This window comes from Penicillium riverlandense (assembly GCF_028828495.1).
Source record: "Penicillium riverlandense strain IBT 135883 chromosome Unknown utg000001l_segment0_segment0, whole genome shotgun sequence".
Taxonomy (NCBI): domain Eukaryota; kingdom Fungi; phylum Ascomycota; class Eurotiomycetes; order Eurotiales; family Aspergillaceae; genus Penicillium; species Penicillium riverlandense.
In genome coordinates this window covers 4819544-4841463 of record NW_026643194.1, presented here as the reverse complement: position 1 = coordinate 4841463, position 21920 = coordinate 4819544, and the positions used below count along the sequence as shown (strand labels likewise).

At 49.3% G+C, this 21920-nt stretch overlaps 10 protein-coding genes across 10 annotated transcripts; 5 read left to right on the top strand and 5 right to left on the bottom strand.

Moving 5' to 3' along the window:
• Positions 1-549: 549 nt before the first annotated feature.
• Positions 550-1715, bottom strand: N7474_001951 (Zn(II)2Cys6 transcription factor; the record flags this gene model as incomplete). The annotated part of the gene is made up of 3 exons (XM_057193366.1): positions 550-939; positions 998-1480; positions 1572-1715. The coding sequence occupies 3 exons, from the start codon at positions 1713-1715 to the stop codon at positions 550-552; spliced, it is 1017 nt and encodes a 338-aa protein (XP_057058319.1).
• A 1050-nt stretch (positions 1716-2765) lies between these two features.
• Positions 2766-4569, top strand: N7474_001950 (sugar porter family MFS transporter; the record flags this gene model as incomplete). The annotated part of the gene is made up of 4 exons (XM_057193365.1): positions 2766-3044; positions 3108-3671; positions 3738-4137; positions 4193-4569. The coding sequence occupies 4 exons, from the start codon at positions 2766-2768 to the stop codon at positions 4567-4569; spliced, it is 1620 nt and encodes a 539-aa protein (XP_057058318.1).
• A 988-nt stretch (positions 4570-5557) lies between these two features.
• N7474_001949 (early growth response protein) lies at positions 5558-6709 on the top strand (the record flags this gene model as incomplete). Its single annotated transcript, XM_057193364.1, has 1 exon — positions 5558-6709. The coding sequence occupies one exon, from the start codon at positions 5558-5560 to the stop codon at positions 6707-6709; it is 1152 nt and encodes a 383-aa protein (XP_057058317.1).
• Positions 6710-7340: 631 nt separating this feature from the next.
• N7474_001948 (early growth response protein) lies at positions 7341-8090 on the top strand (the record flags this gene model as incomplete). Its single annotated transcript, XM_057193363.1, has 1 exon — positions 7341-8090. The coding sequence occupies one exon, from the start codon at positions 7341-7343 to the stop codon at positions 8088-8090; it is 750 nt and encodes a 249-aa protein (XP_057058316.1).
• Positions 8091-8855: 765 nt separating this feature from the next.
• Positions 8856-11160, bottom strand: N7474_001947 (long-chain acyl-CoA synthetases &; the record flags this gene model as incomplete). The annotated part of the gene is made up of 4 exons (XM_057193362.1): positions 8856-8945; positions 9000-10150; positions 10200-10578; positions 10645-11160. The coding sequence occupies 4 exons, from the start codon at positions 11158-11160 to the stop codon at positions 8856-8858; spliced, it is 2136 nt and encodes a 711-aa protein (XP_057058315.1).
• Positions 11161-11497: 337 nt separating this feature from the next.
• Positions 11498-12353, bottom strand: N7474_001946 (uncharacterized protein; the record flags this gene model as incomplete). Its single annotated transcript, XM_057193361.1, has 2 exons — positions 11498-11711; positions 12337-12353. 2 exons carry the CDS (start codon positions 12351-12353, stop codon positions 11498-11500), a joined length of 231 nt encoding a protein of 76 aa, XP_057058314.1.
• A 763-nt stretch (positions 12354-13116) lies between these two features.
• On the bottom strand, positions 13117-14061 carry N7474_001945 (SDR family NAD(P)-dependent oxidoreductase; the record flags this gene model as incomplete). The annotated part of the gene is made up of 2 exons (XM_057193360.1): positions 13117-13316; positions 13368-14061. The coding sequence occupies 2 exons, from the start codon at positions 14059-14061 to the stop codon at positions 13117-13119; spliced, it is 894 nt and encodes a 297-aa protein (XP_057058313.1).
• A 1218-nt stretch (positions 14062-15279) lies between these two features.
• On the top strand, positions 15280-16115 carry N7474_001944 (uncharacterized protein; the record flags this gene model as incomplete). The annotated part of the gene is made up of 3 exons (XM_057193359.1): positions 15280-15396; positions 15463-15591; positions 15657-16115. The coding sequence occupies 3 exons, from the start codon at positions 15280-15282 to the stop codon at positions 16113-16115; spliced, it is 705 nt and encodes a 234-aa protein (XP_057058312.1).
• Positions 16116-17772: 1657 nt separating this feature from the next.
• On the top strand, positions 17773-18129 carry N7474_001943 (uncharacterized protein; the record flags this gene model as incomplete). Its single annotated transcript, XM_057193358.1, has 1 exon — positions 17773-18129. The coding sequence occupies one exon, from the start codon at positions 17773-17775 to the stop codon at positions 18127-18129; it is 357 nt and encodes a 118-aa protein (XP_057058311.1).
• Positions 18130-20505: 2376 nt separating this feature from the next.
• On the bottom strand, positions 20506-21609 carry N7474_001942 (uncharacterized protein; the record flags this gene model as incomplete). The annotated part of the gene is made up of 1 exon (XM_057193357.1): positions 20506-21609. One exon carries the CDS (start codon positions 21607-21609, stop codon positions 20506-20508), a length of 1104 nt encoding a protein of 367 aa, XP_057058310.1.
• Between the last annotated feature and the right edge of the window lie 311 nt (positions 21610-21920).

The following is a 21920-nucleotide window of genomic DNA, read 5'->3' as shown; positions in this document are numbered from 1 at the left end:
CGTTCTGCATATTGACAATCGCTAGGGCCGCTCGCATCCCGTGAGCACGAATCTCGGACCAAGCTGGAAGCTGGGAGAAGCTTCGCTGCAACAAAGCCCGACAAAGTATCAATCGAAGGAAATTTATAGTGCACAGATAATGAGACCGCTGCCCCAAAAGCCACACCGGCACTTGCTGGCCCTGGTTTATACCTTCACTGAAACTTGCCGACAGGCGGTCGGCCTTAAACACGAAGTCATCTTCTAGCTCATCTAGCCTGTTAAGCAATACACATAGCCCTGCGGGAGACTCCTTTGAAATTTGCATGTACTCATGAAGTACCTGCGAAAGCCTCGCTAGCTGTATGTGATGAAGAAGAGGAGAGAATACCACCACACCATCGGATAGTGGAGATCCTCCCAGGATGACGTTGTAGTCAAAACGTCCTATCTCGAGAATGCAGTCAAAGGAATCCGCCGGAATAGAGGACGGAAAACGAGGACCTGCTAACCTGGGGATACGTCAGGCAACATTCATGTGCCGCTCTCTGGAGACTCGTGAGTACGGACTTACCAGTCGCATATGACCAATGTCCACCACAGCCGACGCCCAAGCTCCCTACCCGTCTGTTCCGACCACTCTGGGATACGCTCCAAGCTTTTAGGATATGAGGATTCGGAACCGAGGCGATGCATCTGTAAGGCACGGGCGGTATTGTGAGCAAGACTCGATAGGTTAATGTCCCGGTATCTTTGCCCAAAATGAGAATGACACAGCGTCAGAATGGCAGCAACCTGCACCACATGCAGCCGCGGTTTGCCCATGGCATCCGAATATTCGAGGTGCTGGAGAGCCGCACGATACCAGTGGTGGCATACTGAGAAAGGATACGGGCTCTGCTCGACCAACGGTAGATCCAGAGACAACGTATCCTCGTGACCCATGAAGAACAGTCCCGACTAGGAAAAATGTCAGTAAGGAACCTGCCGACTACATCGCAAAACGGGCTGGACGTACTGCCAGGACGCTGAAGTAGATAGCCATCCACTTGTGATCCTGAAGAACCTCAAACGTGCCGGCTATTAGTGCATTTTGGAAAGCCTCGTGCTCGGCGAGAAACTGATCTGCACGGAGCGCACAGTGGATCCATCCCAACATCTGCAAGGAGAACTCGACTATCCGGGTGCTTGTCAGCTTACCAGGGACGGACTTCAGCGTCTCGACAAGGAAGTGCATGTCTTTTTCCGAAGTTGGATCTCCCAATTCCGAATCCTTGAACAGACCGAGATTCCACTCGTCCAGGATGGCTCCGACCTCCCCAAAGGGACTGACCTGATGAGCCTCAGTCGCTGCCCGCTTATCTTTGCTGGCGGTAGCGTCACGTATTTGTAACGGTCGCGCTCCAACTCGGCCCCGGAAGCTCTTCGTCAGGGCCAGCTCGAGCTCGGCCACCCGCTCCTGCAACCTCGAGTTCTGCCGGGCCAGCGATGCATTGGCATCCTCTATCGGCGTAGCGCTGGATTATCGGGATTAGTCGGCGGGCCGGTATTGGCAGGGATTATACTGCTCACACTGTCGGTTTCCCTCGCACCCGAACAATTTCGCGGACGCAGAGGTGGGCGCAGCGGTTCGCGGTGCATCTGCCGCAGGGGACCTTCTTATCACACTTGACTCGACGCCGGGCACATTCTGTACAGCGTAATGGCACACGCTGGCTGGCGCGTAGCTCAGCCATGGGGGTGGTTCTTCAGTACAACCAAATGGCTTTCTCGGTGACTTGCTCGAGTTCAAATCCGGTCGCGCAACTAAAGCCTGCACCGCATGTTCCAGGGCAGAGGAAGGTGGGATCGATTGTGTGTGTGTGGGCGTGTGTAGGATTGGACTTGGAGGCTTCTTTGGGCCTGCACGCACTTTACTCATACCTGACAGGGTTCCGTCGGCTTAATTGGCCCGAGACCTTGAGAAAGAATTAATTAGATGATGATTGGCTAGAAATTATTGGTTATGGCTTGGCTTGATTAAGGACCCCCTTAACCTAACAACCAATCCTAGGTTCTAAGCTATATGCCCTCCCCACGAGCAAGGACCTGTCTGTCACCAGCTCAGATCAAGAGTAGATTTAACAGACATGTGCTCTAGCGTCATTAGAGAAAAGCATGGGCTGGGCTGGGGGTGGTATCCCCGATATCGCCGGGGGAGCCCAGTGCTTTGCTATACTTTTCTTTTTTTTTTTCGCCTCCCGTGCTTGCTTTAGGGTAAGTTATTGTCTTCCTCGCCACAATCACTAGTGTGGGGTACACACTCGCGCGAACCTGCGCGAGTTCCAAGCACCTGAATTGCGCCATTAGTCGGCTCGGCTCTCCCCCACTCGGCTGTAACCCCCAACTCGCTAATTTTTCCGGCACATTCAACCTCCGTTCTACCTATCCGACTATCAAGGCCATGTCTTGTGACCGTGTCGCACTGTCCCACTGGCACGGACTTTACCCAGAGTCTAATCGTCCAAGCGGGACTCGGTTCTGCGGGGCATTACACGTGTAAACTGAGCGTAAAGGTACGCTTGCGACGCGGAATAGGGATCTGTGGGGAAGAGCCGGACTCTCCTGTCGGACGTTGAAGGGCTCATCTCATTGGCCTGCCTTGTTGTCTGAAGTTTGAGTTGCCCTTGCGGAATTTCGTATATAGGGCATCTGCAAGAAGGTGGAAGATTGGATGAGCAGCTGTTGCCCAACACGCCAGCCGTTCTCTGTCTCAAGACTCATCATCCCATCGGCGAACAGCTATCATGGAGAATGCCCCAACTTGCCTCAAGACGGATGAACCCACCAACATGAAAGACCAGCTGGCCGATGTTTTGCCTCGCAACCCTAGGCCATGGTATCTCACACCTCATCTTTTACAACTGAACCTTTGTGTTGGCGTTATCTTACTATCTGCCACCACAATGGGATTCGACGCTTCCATGATGAATGGTCTTCAAGGCTTGGATAGCTGGATGGGCTATTTCGGTAATCCGAGTGGCACATGGCTTGGACTCATGAATGCTGTCTTGTTTTTGGGAGGTGTCAGTAGAAACCGTTTTCTCAAACATGCGTTGTACGGCTGCTGACAGTGATAGCGCCCATAGATAATATTCGCGTTCCCTGCTGCGTGGATGTCTGACACCATTGGCCGACGCTATACCATCATGATTGGTATAATCATCCTGCTAGTAGGAGCAGCAATCCAAGGCGCGGCACAGAACATTGCCACCTTCATAGTCTCTCGTTTTGTAGTAGGCTTGGGAGTCGAAATCATCATCGTCCCCTCACCAGTGCTCATCACGGAAATAGCCTACCCCACGCATCGGGCCAAGGTAACCGGTCTTTTTCAGACATGCTTCTATCTCGGTTCAATTGCTTCGAGTTGGATCACATTTGGCACCTTCTCTCTGGCGGGATCGACGTGGAGCTGGCGCATCCCCTCGATCATGCAAGCATTCTTCCCGCTCGTGCAACTGTTAGGGCTTTTCTTTGTTCCTGAATCACCCCGATGGTTAGTCTCCAAAGGCAAGCTGGAACAAGCCCGCTCTTTTCTCGTTAAATACCACGCCGGGGGAGATAGCTCCCACCCACTGGTTGAGTACGAGATGCAATCGATCATGGCCCATATCGAGGCGGAAGTTGAGATTATGGGTATGGGATGGTCCGTTGTAAGTCGTGCTCATCACACCCCGCTCTTCCATCAATCCCGCTCACAATACTGCCAATTACTGTAGCTGTGGAAGACACGGGCTGATAAGAAACGTCTTGCCATTGCGGGGTTTACTGCGATTATATCACAATGGTCGGGCAATGGTATCGTCACATACTATCTGGCACTTGTGCTTGACTCTGTTGGCATCAAGGATAGCTTTACCAAAACCCTTATCAACGGCATCCTGCAGATCTTCAACTTTTTTGCTGCCATCGTCGGGTCTTTCTTCATTGATAGGCTAGGCCGCAGGACGTTGTTCTTGATCTCCTGCTCCGGCATGCTGGTCACATTCACAATCTTCACAGCGCTCTCGGGAGTCTACTTAGAGGGCAAAAACTATGACTCGATTGGCCGGACTGTCATTGCCTTCGTCTTCCTTTACTTTTTCTTCTACGACATCGGTGTCACCCCGCTTACATTTGGTGAGTCCTCCTTGCAGAGAGAGCCGTGGCCGAATACAGGATTAACCCTTAACAGCCTACCCAACGGAAATCCTTCCTTTCCACACTCGCCAAAAAGGTATCGCCGTCACTAACATGTGCAATACCATCGCGCTCACATTCAACACTTTTGTGAACCCTATCGCGATTGAGGCTATTGCTTGGAAGTATTATCTCGTCTACCTCGTTTTCCTGATCTTCATCACCACCATCGTATATTTGTTCTTTGCGGAAACTAAAGGCCTCTCGCTGGAGGAAATCTCCGAGGTCTTCGAGGGCCCTACCATCATCACGGGATTGTATCGACGACGCCACAAGACGGACGAGTTGGCCGAGAGCCACATCAAGGGCGACAAAAGTGCAGAGGACGTCGTCAAGGAAACAGTCGAGCACTGCGAGATCATACCGAAATAAACGTTGGACGCCCTCTTCTCTACTACCCTGCGCCGAGGGATCTGTTCTTTGTGACAGAAGAGCACGTTTCCTCATCCAGTTATAGCATGCATGGGTTTCCAGCACAGGATATGAATTTAGCTAAGAGTCTTCAGAGCTACTGTCTGATAGAGCAAATTCAACTTGAAGTAATATATCCTGCTTTTTGGCAGATTTATCTCTGCACCCATGCATTCCCAGCAATTCTGCGTGAGTACAATGAGATGCAAAGCTCTGGTGTGCAGCAGTGCTACACTCAAAGGGTCGAATCAACAAAGACCCGGACTCGCGTCAATTGTGGCACTCGAAAAGAACCTTTGAAGCAGGGCGGTTATTTCCGTCATAGTATGTGGAGATGCCTGCCCCGGATCCACCGACAAGGTGGGTCGACTGAGGCGAGCTGTGCGGCGTGTGGTACCCGAGAGATGTGGAGAGCCGACGAGGGTATGCGCCTAAACCATATGCGCAACTCAATGTTGACAGCTGACCAATCACCCGTATTCCCCGTACTGGATCTCGTGACTCGCGGATCATTTCCAATTGGGGATGCGGAACCTACCGCTGCACGAACTCGCCCACTCCCAAGTCTTGATTGTTCCGCGCCTTGAACGCTGTCTTCACATTTCATAGCCCTTCTCTCAACTCTGCATGTTTGGATCGCCATGGAAGCTGTGGATGTATACTACTGCGAGCAGTGCACCGCTTCCTTCCACCGACGGGAACACTATCAACGGCACATTCGCACCCACACCAAAGAAAGACCATATGTATGTCTTAAAGTGTACTCATGGTGTTTAATCTCTTCTCATACAATGCCTAACTATCCACAGTCGTGTTCCGAATGCGGCCAAAGTTTCGCCAGAGTGTACGTTTGTCGCTGCCATGTTGGAATGCAATTGGTTCCCGCACCAGCTCTCTCGGTTGTTGACTGGCATCATATAGAGACTCGCTTACCCGGCATTGTGGCACCATGCATCGACGCGCGCCTTCTGAACCTTCGGGAGAACGACGACGGGTAGCTCAGGCGTGCAAACCATGCAATACATCTAAGCTTCGATGTGATGGACAGCGACCATGCGACCGGTGTCGTCGATATGGGGATGAATGCTACTATGAGGACCGCCAGAAACGTCGGACGACTGGCCGCACCCCCGCTTCCAAACGGCACCAGCCACAAGCTCCAGGCTTTGAGGATTCTAGGCCATCGCACTCCTATCCAGAGGGCTGCCTCCAGTCAACCGGGAATCCCTCTCCACCCCTCACGACGGTCGATCAGGTAGCTGCCTTGAGGGTCGAAGATTTGCCGCCGTCCGAAGTTCCGACGAACGTGCCTAACCTCGATGGTTATGTGGTGGGCGGGGCAGAGCAAGTGCCGACTCAGGGCACAGCCCTGAACGATGAACGGCCTTCCAACCTCAGATTCCTAAAATGGGAGAATCTGCTCGACCTAGATCTGGATATAGGGGCTGGTCTAGATTCCTCCGTCTGGCCAAACCTTTTAGATTCACGATCGTCCATGGACTATTTCGACAACATTTGGCTAGCTTCTACCGAGCCAAACATAGGTCCAAATCCTATTCCAGAAACCTCCCAAATGCCTACTCCTTTGACACCCGCCACTATGGCTGAGATCTATAATCGAGCTTGTTCACCAGATCCCAGCGATGAAGCCGTTGAGCCACGACAATACCACCCAACTGCGATCGAGATCGATGCGCAGCTGACGTTTCCAGACATGCAGCAGATCAGTATGAAGGACGTGGACCAAGAAGACCTAGCCCATGTCCATGAAATTCAGCAGGATGTTGTGGATGAGGTGGTTAAACTGGCCACAGTCCTAGAATCGAAATCCCTCTTCCCACCGTTCGTGAAGCTAAATATTCCGCCTGCACCTATCATCAACGCTTGGACACAACTTTATTTTGAACATTTCCATCCTGTCTTTCCCGTGCTTAACAAGCCTACATTTGGATACCCTAGTACGCATTGGCTACTAGTGTTTGCTGTCAGTGCTATCGGAGCCCAATTTTCCCAGATGCCGCAAGCCCGAACTTGTGCGAGGGCCATGCACGAGATGATCCGTCGACAGTCTATGTATCTGGTAAGTCCCCTTTTCTATTGATATGCCCGCGTCCGCACGGGTCAGCGGTTTGGATATTTACAGAATCCCTTATCGGCTAGTGTGAAAATCAAAACAAGAACGGTCGGGAACTCTGGTTAACACAGGTGATTCTTCTTAACCATATTGGTTTGAGGTACTCTGGAGAACGGAGAGCACTAGAGATTGCAGAACTCCTGCAGGCACTCCCAGTTACTCTCGCCCGGCGGAAACAACTTTTCAGGAACATATTGTCCACGCAGAAGATATCAGAGCTAGATCTATCCCTCAGCCAAAGATGGCAAGTTTGGGCTCTAGACGAGGAGCGGAGGCGGACTGGGTTCGCTATATGGGTAAGTAGGCGTCATTCGAGCTACCTATGGATAAACGTCTAACTTACGGATTAGCTCGTTGATTCGGCTTTTCAAAGCCATTTTGATCTAACACCGGTCCTATCGGTCAGGGAATTACAGAACTCGCTACCCCGGGGTGAAGATCAATGGGCCGCTTCGAGCGCGCAAGGGTGGGCCAGCTTTTCCAGCCAATTAGGTTTGTCAGCCCATTCCATGCTTCCACTTAGCTTCAACGTCCTTATGAGTTCCCAGAATCACATAACCCTCATACCGTGGAGCAAATTGTCAGAGACGGCACCTGGATGGCGTCGTGGACGAAGACCGGCGTCCTTGGGAAGCAGGCCATCCTTCAGCTTCTGTTAAATGCCGTTACCAATGATCAAGGTCGTCTTCTATCCCCACAGGTTCACAACGGTCCTAGTCAAAGTGAAGCTGAGGTAGTTCTTAAGGAGCTACTTGCAAGAGCAGAAGACGAAGAGTCGAACGTCTCGGCATTGGAGCTCAAGGCATGCGTCTCACATCGCCTAGTAATTCTCTCAGCCCTCATGTTGCGCAATACCCCTCGCCTCCCACTGCTTACAACGGTCATGCGCGTAAGATATCGGCGTTATAGCGATGAGGAACTCGGAAAGCTAGCAGTGGAATGGAATAGGGCACCACAGGAGCGTCGACGGGCCGCTTTATATGCTGCACGAGTATTCGAATCGGTCCGCAGCCAGTATTGCGCTCATTTCTCAACCCCGGTGCTGTTATTTCGCGCTACTTTAACCTTGTGGCTCCATACTGTTTTCAACGACCTGCCTCTGGACTCGCAACCCGCAAGTGAGACGCCGTTGGTAGTTCTCGGCGCCCCAAATACGAGTGACATGAATCAAGAGCAGTGGGTGGAACACGGAATTGGCCGTGTTAAACTACATGGGATTGGTAACATCTTCTGTCCGCTGGGCCGGAAACGACTTCTAGATGAGTCGATCTCTGCGATGCAATCCCTGAGATCATGGGGGATTAGTAAAATCTACAGGCAACTGCTGATTCAACTACGCGCAGACTAGAAATCACTGATTTCTGATATGAGATAGGTGGTGGATCTGATCTCGACCCTATATTCTAGGTGTATTCGCCTCCGCGATAAACATTACCAGTGTATTAATAGAAAAAAGAAAAGAATTTCTCAGTGTTCCGTGAGGCGTGACATGTAGGCAAAGTGGCTCCAAAGCTCACAGCTGTGGTACCTATGAAAGATGTGGTTTTGAGCTGAACTCTTCTTCGTATATGCAAAAAATTATTGAAAACAATATACAGCCGGGGGGTGCCTTGGGGTCAGGGGCAAACCGTACAAGAGACGAGATGAGGGACTGCACTTCACGTGGTTTGGTTTTTGTTGAAGTAGGAATTAGGCGTATCATTAGTAAATTTACCATGTAGTCAAGTGTGACAATGATGAAATCAATGTATCCATATAAACTCTCAGCTTTCTTGTTTCATGTGTACCAGCATATTTTCCTTTAACTAGTACTTGGATCCTTTGACTCTTGAATCCAGAATGATATTGGACCATTTCTGATGTTGTCATTTCTCATCGCTCACTAGTTGAGGGCTGTAGTATGTACCACCACTTATGATCCAAACGGGACGCATGAGAGATTCTTTCCACAAAAAAGGCTCAAACTTTAGAGATTGCATTGAGTCTTTCACAGCTGTCCTTTGACTACTACTGCTACTCTTGAAGCTGGGACTGTTAGGGCCATCATCGTGCCCAGTTATCGCGAGTCACCGGATATATTTTCAGTCATGTATTCGTCAGTCCAGCTTGAATATCAGAGATCCTTGAGACACTCATCAATATTCTTCCTAAATGTGTCGCGAATAGCTTTCCTGATCAGCTTTTGGGTAGCAGTAACAAGACCCTAAGCCACAATTAGCTTCATAGTATACCATGATGAAGGTTAGGGAAAATTTACATTAAAGGGAGTCCACTCCTTCTCGGTGATGACAACGCCGGCAACGATCTCCATGCCCCTGAGACCGGCGCGGCGACCAGTGGTTTGCAGGTCATTGAGAACAACGCTGTTGACCTTCTTGTCCTGGTACATTTTATGCTTGTCGACATTAAGCTTCTCGGCTTCCTCAACCAGGGCCTTCTCATTAGGCATAATTATGGCAATGGGGCGAGATTTGTTCACGTCGGCGACAACCATGACATTCGTGACGGTGCGGGCACCGCGGTAGACGGCCTCGAGCTTCTCGAGGGCAATGTACTCCCCACCCTGCATCTTGACGAGATTCTTGATCCGATCAATGACTTTAAGATGCCCATTAGCGTCGAACTCGCCAATGTCACCAGTCTTGAACCAGCCATCTGGCGTCACAGCCTTTGAGGTCTCCTCGGGATTGTCATAGTACTCGCTCAGAACCGGCATCCCCCTAATTAAGATCTCGCCTTGCGGTGTTCCAGAATCCGTTTCGTAGCCCATGTCAGGGATAGCGACCAATTTGACTTCGATAGAAGCCGGGACCGGGCCAATAGCGTTGGGTGAGAACTCGAGAGGGCAGCCGAGGGCACCGTTGGCGCAGGTCTCGGTTAGTCCGTAGCCAGTCAGCATAGGTGCAAGAACAATTGACAGGAAGTGCTTCGTGTCGTCGGCAATGCTGCTGGCTCCGTTCATAATGAAGCGCAGACGACCGCCGCTCAGGTCCCGGACCTTGGAGAAAACAACTTTGTCGAGGATGTTCGCTCCGGGCAGCTTGTTCCTAGACATAAAGGTCTTGTAGTTGAAAGCTCCCCAGAAGAGTACCTGGAGGAGGAAGCTCGAAGTATTCAACTTGGACATCACGCCCTTCTTAATCGTCTCCCACACTTGGGGCACACCGACCATGACAGTAGGCCTCAGCTCGCGCATGTCACCACCACAGTTCTTGACGGAAATGTCGGAGAGCGTCCGAGGATTGCCGTATCCGAGAGTGCCGCCAATAAATAGCACCAGGTTCTCAAGCGCCATTTCAAAGATGTGGGCAAGGGGAAGATAGGCAAGGACTGACTCCTTGTCACTAACGCATTCCTCGACGTTGGTCCAGAGACCCGTCACTACAGGAGCGACGGTTAGCAAAGCGACTATAATTAAGCAAGACAGCAACATGAATTGAATGAAAGTACTTGCCACCAGCGACAAGGGACTCATGTTTGATGCAAGCGCCCTTGGGGAGACCAGTGGAGCCAGAAGTGTACATGATACAGTAGAGATCGGCGCCCTTGGCCGGGGTAGGGTCGACAGGGTTCTCTTCTCCCAGTTTGCGGAGTTCCTCGTACGTGTAGACGATGATGTCGGGGTTGTTCTTCTTAAACTCGTCGACCTCGCCGCCCTCGGCGAAGATGCACTTGGCGTTGACAATGACGGTCTTGACTTTTGATTTGCAAATGGGACCCGTCGCCGTCTTGAGCAGGTGGGGGTCGACGTACATGGCTTCAGCGTTAGTCTGGACAAGGGAATGGGCGACGCCTTCCTCGCCGAGGTTATCATAGGCCGTGACTATGGGGATAGACTGAGATGCACAAGCATGGGACATAGAGATCCAACTGACACTATTTGGTCATGGTTAGTGCCGTACGACATGATAAGACGATGGGTGCTTTCGGCGAGGATCAACAGAAGTGTCAGATCCCTGCGAGCAGCAGAAGACGTGCCTAGTGGTTCCAAACAAATGCAGCTTGTGCTCGGAAGTTAAGCCAATCTTCCGCAGGCCAGAGCCGATCTGTTTGACAAGAGTCTCGTACTCTCTGTAGGTGTAGAAGTTGAAGGGACTGAGCTCGAAGAACTGCCACTCCTTGTCGACCTCGTGGATCTCGCCATCCACATTCTTCTGGACCTTCCTGGTCTCCTTGTGGAGCTTGACCAGCTTGCGGTAGCCGACTGCGTGGTGATTTGGGTAGACTCGGGCGCTGCGCTGGACGATATCCCAGACGGTGTGGACACCCTCGGCGGGGGAGTTGCGCAGTTGGTCCTTGAACCTGAAATGGCGGCGAGGGATGGTCTCGCCGGGGAGTTTCTCGTAGCCGGGAGCCTCGACAGTGAAGGGGGGCTTGTGCACCCAGTTCAGAGGCATCATACCCGACGTGTAATCCATGGCGGAGGTTGTTCGGGAAGTGCAGCAAAACGTATGCGAGGGAAAGAGCCGGCCGGTCGTCTGTCTAGGCTGTGGATACGAAGAACAAGAACAGGGGTGACAGGCGTCGTCGTAGGCAGAGGATAGCGACCTTGTTTTTGACGTTGACGCCGGGCGGAGTTACTGGTCAGCTCAGCCGAGGCTGACATGAGCAGTCGGTCACACATGTCCTCGTCCTCCCAAACCAAGTAAATCCAGGATCTGCGAACAGAACCTACGAAGCTTTTTGATTTGCGCGGGCCCCTCTCGCACAGTTTTTCCCCACTCCATCTGGACCCAGTTCCCCGGACTCCCGCTTCTAAAAGCTTGGTAGGATCCGTTGAAAGATGGCGTTCATGTTGAAAGATGCTGTCTTACTGTGGCTTGGATCAGGGTTCGGGTGAGTCACCGAATACGGGGTGGTCTCGATTCCTCCCGTCCACTTGCCCTGTCCATGCTGATCGACCGCTTGTTTGACAGGTGTGAGCCCGAATACGAGACCACAGGAACGGACTAGCGTCATCGTCGGGCGACTGGAGGATATTAAAAGCAATGGTATTTCTTCACAGGTCTTGCGGTATGTCTGTCACTTTGCATTTCCCCCTCTTACAAACTCTTTTCCGTTAAATTTCGCTCATATGGAGAACTTTGAAACTTACGATGGCGGCTGCCACTGTGGACAGGTGAAGTTTACTATGCGGATATCACCTCCCATGTCTGAACAAAGTGTGATGCAATGCAATTGTAAAGATACGCCTTTGGAAACGTATTCAATTGCGTGCAGTTATCTGCGTGCTAACAGAAAGATTGATTGATAGGCTCTATTTGCGCAATCAACGGCTACCTGATGATCTATCCGAACACAGCGGATGTGAGCATCCAACACAGCGACGATGCAGTCAAGGTTAGCTAGAGGCCATGAACGAAGTTGTGCTTCGAGCTGATAATGGGTGGAAGGAGTATCGCTTTGCGTCGAACAAATTCCCACATTACTTTTGCACCAACTGCGGAACTAGTGTGTACGCTCGAGCTGAGGCCCCAGAGCAACGACACATCATGGCTGTCAACGTACAATTCTGAACTTCTCGATCGCTTATGAGTGTACCTGGCTCACTGGCTTCTAGGCTCGAACTCTGGCAGGCGTTGACATAAATACACTAAAAATTTTCGAGCATGATGGAAAGGGCGAAGACAAGGGCAATGATGACCCCTCGGGAAAGGTTGAGTTGTGAGATAAACGGAGTATAGGATATGTTTGAAACTGAGGTGGATAAAAAGATGAGATGCTTATGTTTTGATCGGTCCGTCTTGTGTACTGGCACAGCGTGGCAATTACATTACTCAACATGCGCATGCCCGTATCTCGTGCTTGTACAGCAAAGCAAATAATCGAACCCATCTCTCTGATGCGATCAATGATGTAATCGCCGATTATGGAACCATTTTTCAAATATCGCGTGGGCCCAAATCGTTACTGTGAGAGTTATCGTTGCTCCTCCTTTAAGGTTGTGAGCGTGCTGCTGGTTCAGGTTGCGAGTTGAGAGGTATTGGGGGCTTAGCTAGCGCGGGATAATTGCTTCAAACTACAGAAGTCATTATTAGGAAGGATGAAAAGAAATGTTGGTGAGTAGAATTGTCAAATAACCGATTAGCCAGGGCTTCTATATTCCAAAAGTGTGGTAGATGGTAGACTTTTCCACAGCAAAGCCCTCGAAAAGACGAAGAAGTTCAAGCTATTGATTAGGACTATCAACACCCATCACCGTATAAACGGCCTAGTAGGACAGAATCTAAAGAGGAAAGGTTCAAAAGAATGAACGCGGCTGGTCACGAAGGAAGCGTAATAATCATGTAAGAAAAGAAAAACAAGAAGATAAAAGTTGGAATTCTCCTCGATTGCCTCTAAGCTATATTAAGAACTACCATAACTCTCATAGATCAAGTCTTCCAAGTAGCACTCCAGTTGGCGTCTTGAAACGGCCAACCGCCAAGCCCAATGCTAAGGAGCCCACTGCTTTCGATCTCCTCTGCCTTTGCCTTAAGCTCATCAACATCCCAGTTGGCCCACAGGAATTTGCCTTTCAAGAACTGAGCCTCCTGGCTAGCAAGCCAAACATTAAAGTTCGCGGGTAGAGAAACTAAGCTAATGTTAGTCTGTGGACAATTCCCTCAGTCGTGATCACACTTACCATGGTCTTCAATACCGGTAGCTTTGACACCTCCCGCTTCCTTGTTCATATCCGTGTCCACTATGCCAGGCTGAATATGGAAGATGCTAAGATTTGGGTTCCCGGCAGCCAGAGAATCCCAAAGTCGGAATACCGCTAGTTTGGCGACGTTGTATGCAGAAAATCCAATACCGAAATTCACGTGGGCAGCAGATGAATTGATGTCAATTGCGACGGCATGCGGAGATGCATGGAGGAGGAAGGCCTGCGCGACGTGCAAAGATCCTCGGAGGTTTTGTTGGATAGCGTCAAGGAACTTCTCACTGTCTACGTCCCGGACAGGATCCTGAGGGCCAATCGTGGCCGCACCGCTGACCAGAATGTCAATCTTTCCGCCACTAGCGAACTCTGCAAATGCGCTGTTGACTTGTCTCTTGTCTGTGACATCAGTGGAGGCAACGAATACCTCGACATGGGCGAACTTCTCTTCGATCGATGCTTTGGTGGCGATGAGAGGCGGTTCTCGGCGGCCAAGAAGAGCAATTCGAGAAGCACCTGCCACTGCGAAGGACAGGGCTGTCTCTGCACCAATCCCAGTGCCGCCTCCAGTCACTAGTACTGTCTTGCCTTTGGCGGAAAGCTCTGGTCGGGTGGGAGAAATGGATGGGTAGCTCTCCGTGTGCCATGTCGAAGTTGGGGATGGGAAAGGCGCCATTTTGGTTTCAATTTAAGTCAAAGAACGACTCTACATGAAAGATTGGCTATTGAATTGAAAGCGCCCATTCGAACGAAAGACGGCCATATTTAAGTATAGACTCTGCAACTCGGGGACGGAGTTGTACAATTTGAAGGGCAGGTATGATCATCTCGATAGGAAGTTCCCGTATTGGTTTAGTTACTGAAGACTTGGAGACTGGTTGTTCTTAGCTAAGTTGGTCAGAAAGAAGACTCCTGCGAGGTCAAGGGAACTGGCGGTCTACTCTCGGCATTTACAAATTGTCCCGCCCGAGCTGACAAATGCAGATCGAAACCGACCAAGCCCTGCGTAGAATCCCGGGACATCGACATGCCTGGTGGTATAGCTGTTCTCAATACATCTGTCTAATTTAAAATGTCCGAAAAAGATACCGTATACGTTTTGCGGTGCGGAGATTGCAACAAACCTTTCAACAAAAGTGAGCTGAGCTTCTACGTGGTTCTCCGCAACATCAGGTTCTTGCTGACGGAACGCGTTTTAGAATCTACACTGAAGAGGCACGGATACTACTGTCGGTCTCGACGAACCAGTAGTACTCTCAAGCCCCGATCATGTGTCTCTTGTGCCAGACGAAAGATACGCTGCGACAAGACGCAACCTCAATGCTCTAGGTGCAAAGCCAAAGGCGTCGAGTGTCACTATGTTACAAGGCCGGCCAAACCTACAAGGGGAAACCCTCAAACTAATCATAAGTTGTCAAATGCAAAGACGAGCAATGCGAGCCCAACACTCTTAACTCGCATGAGCTTTCAAAGTCATCCTGGCACAAATAATGATGATGACACAACTCGCGATAGTTCGCTTGTCACATCGGGAAATCAATTTGTGGGCTTTGAATGGGATGCTCTCAACTGGGATAACTCTCATATTGATTTCAGCAACTTTCTGAACGCGGAATTCAACGAGAGTATGCAGGAACCATCATACCTGTGGGGACTGACTGATTACCCAACGACAACCTCTATGATTGATCAAGTACAATCTATCAATTTCTCCATACCCCCACAACCGACTTCGAATCCTCGATCCCTTAATCAGCGACCCAGGACAAGACCTGGTACACAAAGAACCATAACTCTCATTCAGCATACTCTGAAATCCTATCTTCTGACGATGCTGCGTCATAACTCCCTCCCACCCTTTGTCCACTCAGGCCTAGCATCAACAACATCCGAAATGGAGCCTCTAAGCAACTGCATCAGTCTGGTGCATATGATCAGCAGCGGAACCAGAGGAAGCCGCAAGCTGTTTTGGAGGAATGTGCGGATGGAGTGTGAGCGGTTGTGCAGCGAGGTAAGTCGAACCTATCATGGGTCGATGAAACTTGCAAATAACTAATTATTCGATTTTGACGTTTAGTGTGGGCGGTTTACAAATTGGGACTTACTTGCTTCCATGCAAGCTGTGTCTATTTATATCCTGTTTAGGTTGGACGAAGGCGAGACAGAACAAAATGATTTCGATTCATTGCTGCTTGCAACAGTCACAGTAAGTCTATGATCCATTTTAGTTCTATTGTCTTATTACCCTGGATGCCTAATGATATTCTACAGATCTTAGCCCAACAACTCATCCGAAAGGATATCGCAAGCAACTACAGCCTCGAACGAAGCTGGAAGGATTGGCTTTATGAGGAATCAAGGCGAAGACTAGGGGTCATCTATCGAATCGTGAATATGCTGGTCTATTTCGATGCTGCAAAGATGTGCAACCTACCATCAGACCTAGTCTTGGCACCGCTTCCAGCCAAGAAAGAGCTTTGGGAGGCAGGTGATGAGCAGGCTTGGAACTTGGAGTGCGAAAAAGATCCTGGGGCAATATTTGACTTTGGACTGGCGAAGAGCGGAGGGCTTGTTCGATTAGGTGATGGTGTTCAGGATGCAGTGCTGGTCCATACGGCCATCACTTCCGAAAGCCCGGCAAGAACAAGTGTAGGTTGGGAGGAATGGTGTTCTGGGATGGATGGGTTTGGAGGCCTTGTTATGCTTGCTGCTTCTTTGGTAGTGGAGTAATTGTGTTTTATAAGACTCAACCCTCGGAGACAATAATCTCGTTAAGAAACAATCTTTTTGTCAGATATATCTTCTTCCCCCCGGTGCCTCAATATTGATATGCGGTATTTCTCGCACCTTTTCCTCTTGCTGGATATTGGAAAGATTCATTGTTTCCTTCGTCTGTCTCAAGGTCGGTTAATCTAACATGTCAAGGATTTCTTAGAAATTATTCGAATATTCATGATGGGTTAACGGGTTCACTACAATAACATAAGATGCGAATCAACGGTCAAACCAATCCTACGGTCTCACTAATTGCTTTTACGTACAAATCCAACCCCCTTTCGTATAAAAGGTGACTAACTCTGGCAGTCGATGAACTATTTATCCTATTTGTATGGCGAATTTGGCAGCTCAAAATGAGTGCTTGAGTGGTTGTGTAACTCATTCGGCTGCAGATCTTGCGGTTGGAATGGCGGACTGGTATACCGTTGCTGCATCATCGGCCAAGGAGGCATTGTTCCTCTCGACCCCGCCGTTTGCTCCTTGTTCGTATTGTTGCTGGAATTCCTTAATTTGAGCCAGATATAACACCAAGAGCACATAAAATCGGTACCCCAACGCCGAGTCCGACTCCAAGTGCGATTCTGCTGGTGGTCGTTAATAAGCCTCTATACTTCCCTAGTGGTGAACCGGCCCGTGCTTTCCGATAGTGTGAAGGCATCTCCGCTCCGTGTTCTTTTGCGGGACTCAGGGTACGGCGCGGTCGGAACCCACGGCTGGAAGACTTCAACTAAGAAGCTGGCGCTGCTTTCCTAGGTGTTTGTGAGAGGGGGCTCGGGAGCCCCCTCGGGTACGTCCGCTGTCAGTCCGGGGTTAGCTCCCGCTCGGTACATGACACCTCGTGGGAATTCTTGTGGTGTCTGTCAAGTATGCTAGAATGCTTTGATGGATGCTCACAGGGGGTAATTATTGTCCTAAATTGATCATATTAATGCGCCACTTTTGCTTTGTTCGCTTGCATTGGTTATGGAGGTATTTTGACAATGTGGCGTATGCCTTCTTTTTCCCGTGTGCTAGGAGCAGAGAAAAGTATTTCCATTCATCATTGAACTCAAAAGCAACTTTGACAGCAAAATACGCATGTAGTCAACCGATATTGTCTCAGAGATAATCCAGTATTCGGTCAGGGCTCTGACTGGTCAGAATAACATACTGCCTGTAGTATGTAGGACGTAGATATCCTATTATCAACGCCATACCACAATATCCCTGAGTATGCTGGATACAATGGCCTTGAGAATACAGGAATCCTGCGCTATATACTGTCAAATCATCTTGTGAGACATGAAAAAAAAAAATAAAATAAAATAAAAAATAAAAAAAATAACGCTTGTATTCCAGCCTATAACCCCCGGAATGCCACCTTCAACCCTCATACGACCATGCCAGTCGCCTCCATCCAAGCAATAACCAGATATAAAAAGGGGCCCGAAAACCCAGCACAGAAGCTGAGTATATGCTAACAGCCTCGAACAAGTTATTCTAAGCCTTTTACACCACTACGTGCTATCATTTAACTCCACCGAGTCTAACACCGGTAACTACGTTTCTCTTCTTTTACCTACCCTTCCGCAACCAAGTCTAACACTTAGCAGCGTATTATCTATTCATAATGCTTTTTATCTCCACTGTTATTACCCTCGCGGCCGTGATCTCCCCCGCCTTCGCCGCCGAGTGCTACTACCAATCGGGCGGCACCAACTGTGTGAACAAGGCCGAACTCCAGAACCACGCTAGGCGGTGGTGTGACGTCCACTATAGTCTGATTGATGGAAACTGGGACGAGTTCCATGATTCTCAGGGAAATACAGCCTTGCTCGGGAAGATTGGCAATTTCGAGAGCTCAGCGGACTGCCAAGCTGCGTACGCGAACATTATAAGTGAATGCTATGGTACTAAGAATGGTGGCTCCTGGACTTATCTTGCCAGTCTCAACATTGACTTCTGCAGCTGGCCGTCACTTTCTTGAGACGGAATTTTCTCACAGTTTGTTTTTGTGTTAGTGGTGCCTCAATATAGGTTTTTTCCCTCTCAAGGGAGAAGGTTTTTCCTATATTGTTATGCAAATGCAGAGGTACTGTTTGTGTTAAGTTATTGTTATATTGAACTTTACGATAATATAATAGCTCCATCAGCCTTTTAAATCCGCAAGCAGACTATAAAGCTCAGCCTAGCTCTGAGGTGAAGGGTTTCTTCTGATTTACGTGCGGGCGGCGGCCGGGTTTGAGAAAGCACTAGGACCGAACCACGTTGCACCACTGAACACCGTCAACAATCTTGGGGCACTATATTTTCAGTCAAGGAAAGCTGCACGAGACGGAGATAATGTACATGCGGGCTTTACCTGGGCTTGGGAAGGCGCTGGGGCCGGTCCACACCACAACACTGAGCACAGTCAACAATATTGGGGCTCTATATGCTAGCTAGGGCAAGCTAAAGGAGGCGGAACAGAATCGGATGCGGGCTCTAGCTGGGTTTGAGAAAACACTGGGACCGGATCACGTTCACTCGACACAGTCAAGAACCTCGGGGAACTATACTATAGTCAAGGCGAGCTGGATAAAGCGAAGCCACAGTTTATGCGGGCAGGCCTTTGGAAAAGAGATAGTATCCCAGAGCAATTCAGGCAACGTATTGATTTCAGCACCTACTCAGATGAGTCTTTAGCCTTGTGCACAATACCAGGGTTCAGCAGATAGTGGAACCAGACCAGATGTACAACCTTATACAGAGCTCATACAGATTTACCAGTACCTATACCCTTCGCTCGCACACAGCGGTCGATCATGTGGGGTGCGAGTGCTTGGCAGAAGGAGGTTTGGAATAGTTAACTTAACGTAATCCACAAGCGAGTGCGCCATCCAAGCGAGCGCGGCACCCAACAAACTGCAACTATTTTAAATCGATTTATTAGACCACCAATGCCATGAATTTCAATTTTTTAAATATTAGACCTATTAGGGCAATGCGTTCTTTTATGCCCAACCTGGTTACAATCGCTGCATTGCCCCCCCCCCCGGTGGGGGGGGGAGGTTTTTGGCCTTCATTAGCCTGGTTTAGACTATTAAATGCCTCCCTACCCTCATGAACCCTAAATCCGTTTATTTGGTAATACGCCTTGTAGATCTCTTTGTTTCTCATTTGCAGCACTTAAATCATTGACTTGTTGGCGAAAAATTGCTGTATTGTGCATCGAAAGCTGGGTCGCTTTGAAAACCTGGTCGATTTGCCTCTGTATAGGGCTTAGGTCGCTTTGTACTTGATGACTGATTAGGGCTTTGATTGATGAAGCTTGTCGATCCAATTGTTTAGCATTTACTGGCGTTTTAGGGCTCCATGCGCTCGATTGACTGCCTGGTCGACAACCTAGGGGGGTAGGCGTCCGAAGTTGAACATCAAGCTTATCGATGTGGTTGGTATTGCATCGCACTTTAGCCTCAATCATCCCCTTATATATGCACTTTAGGGTTGGGGGGAGGGGGGGTAAAACAGCCTACATCCAATGGCTGTAATAGATGCGTTGAATGCGGAGGCATACAAGTTGTAATAATATCGTTTTCGGAGCATAATCGATCAAAACCAGGCGTTAAATGTCTACTATGGCCATCAAGGACTAGTAGCCGATGTTTACTCCTAGTACGACTAGCAGTCATAGGGATAAATTGCTTTTCTAGCCATCATGATTTCGATTCTCTAATCGTCAAGTAGGTCATCATACCAAGCCTTATAGTGGTAGGTTTTCCCTTTATAATGGTCGTAGGAAGCACAAATCTAGTCGAATTTACACATTCAATCGATGTAACCCATTTGCGATGGCCTGGCTATAGAATTGATCTCCGACCATAGTATTCAGCTCTTGTAACTACATTAGCAGTAGATATAATTCCCATTGCGAAGCCAGTTTCATCAAAATTGTAGATATCCTCAGGTTGGATACCGTTCTCATCGCCGTAGTCGAACATAACTACTACCATTACGGTTCTGCCGCAATAATAGAGCAGTAAACTGGAAGAGGTTTACGTATCTAGGATATATTTTCCTGGAATTATGTCGTAAGAGTGAAGTAAAGCTGAATTCGAAAACTATTGTATACGAAAACCTAACAAAAGTAATAACATAGGACACAAGAGGCTCCAACTGGCTATCCCTTTAATAGTACAGAACGCATAATAAGCGAAATAAACGCACAATGCCAAGAATGTCAATAAACAAAAGCAGTTTAGTGCTGCAAAATACTTTTTACCCATGGTGGAGCCATGGGTGCCATCCTGACACTAAGTTTTATGCAGTCTGTCCTGAAATAGTGGGTATCCTGCAGTAGTAGAGCCCGGTGCGGCGTACAAATTCAAAGTCGCCCCTGCATCCCATCCTCACCCATCTTCAATATAGGCTTCAAATTCTCCGGCTGTATCTTTTCCCAAAGAGAACCATTACCGTCCTCGATTCCCCGGCCATTCGTCTCGCGAAACCACTGCTCGGCAGTTCTGACCCTATTAGGATGAATTTCGTCAAGCAGCTTGTAGTCTCTTTTGATTATCCCCTGGTTACGGCCAGAATGTTTCCACAGATTCCAAAAGCCAGTAAAGTTCTGTCGGATCGTCATGAAAGCGGGGTCACTAGGATCAGAGTTGTAACCACTTCCCAAGTTGGCGGCCATGCTCATCGGCCCTGTCCTCCAGTATGAGTCCAAGTCCACATCGATGAAGCGCGCCGGATGGCCTGTGACGGCTTCAAAGGCGCGAGCGAGATCCTCATAATGAACATGCTCAATTGCAACTTCAAGGTTAAGTCCATTTGCTTTGTCGATGTTGTCGAACAGCCATCGGGCATAGTACCCACAATCCTCGAGCGAGACATGGGGTACAGCGCCTGAACCAAGCGGTGCCCGCCAAGTAACAATTCCATCTTCCACTGTCGGAGTCATCGGTGTCCCATTTGCAATGGTCATGTCGATATAAGGACCAGATGTTAGAACAGAGGCCTTCATCCGGTCCTGGTTGAATTCGGTTTGGTAAAGTACCCACTCGGCGATCCGTCCTTTTCCGTCGTAATGACCGCAGCGGAATTTTGGATCGTATCCACTCTTCTTATATCCGTAGTCCAGATTTCCGTAGACAAAGAACTTTATGCCTGCTTCAAGGGCGAGCTCATAAGCGCGGATTGCCCAGTACATCTCCGTTTTCTCGCCGGAATTGAACCCATCGATGTTGATGAATGCGCCGTCGCAGCCTTGGTAGCCTTGACGAAGATCGGATTCACTAGCAAAAGTGCCTTCAATGAATTCGACGTTTCCAAGAGATGCCAGGTATGTAGCACGAGCGGAATTTTGAGAGCGAGTGAGCACTCTGACCTGGTACTTCTTGTCGCGCACTAGACTCGAGATGACTGGTATGCCCTGGGCGCCAGTCCCGCCAACAACGAAAATCTTGGAAAGTTGTTGAACTGCCATGGTAGTTCAGAGGCAAGTGTAATAGAAGAACTGGTCAGTGAGCGATCTGAAAATTTTGTAAGGGTAGAGTGGGCGAAGTTCACCGCAGAATGCGCCCTTTTAACTACTAATGTACGGCGCAGGATAGCAACCCGATAGGCAGACTCTGGACCGTTAGAAGATAAGGTTTTTGCCTCATCTTTAATGCTGGCTCCACCCGGAGGTATGAATAAACATCCCGACGGAAAGATCCAATATCTGATCCGATGGAACTAGTAATCACTAAATACCAAACCTCGAGAAACATCGTCTGATTCAGCATCCGCTGGACC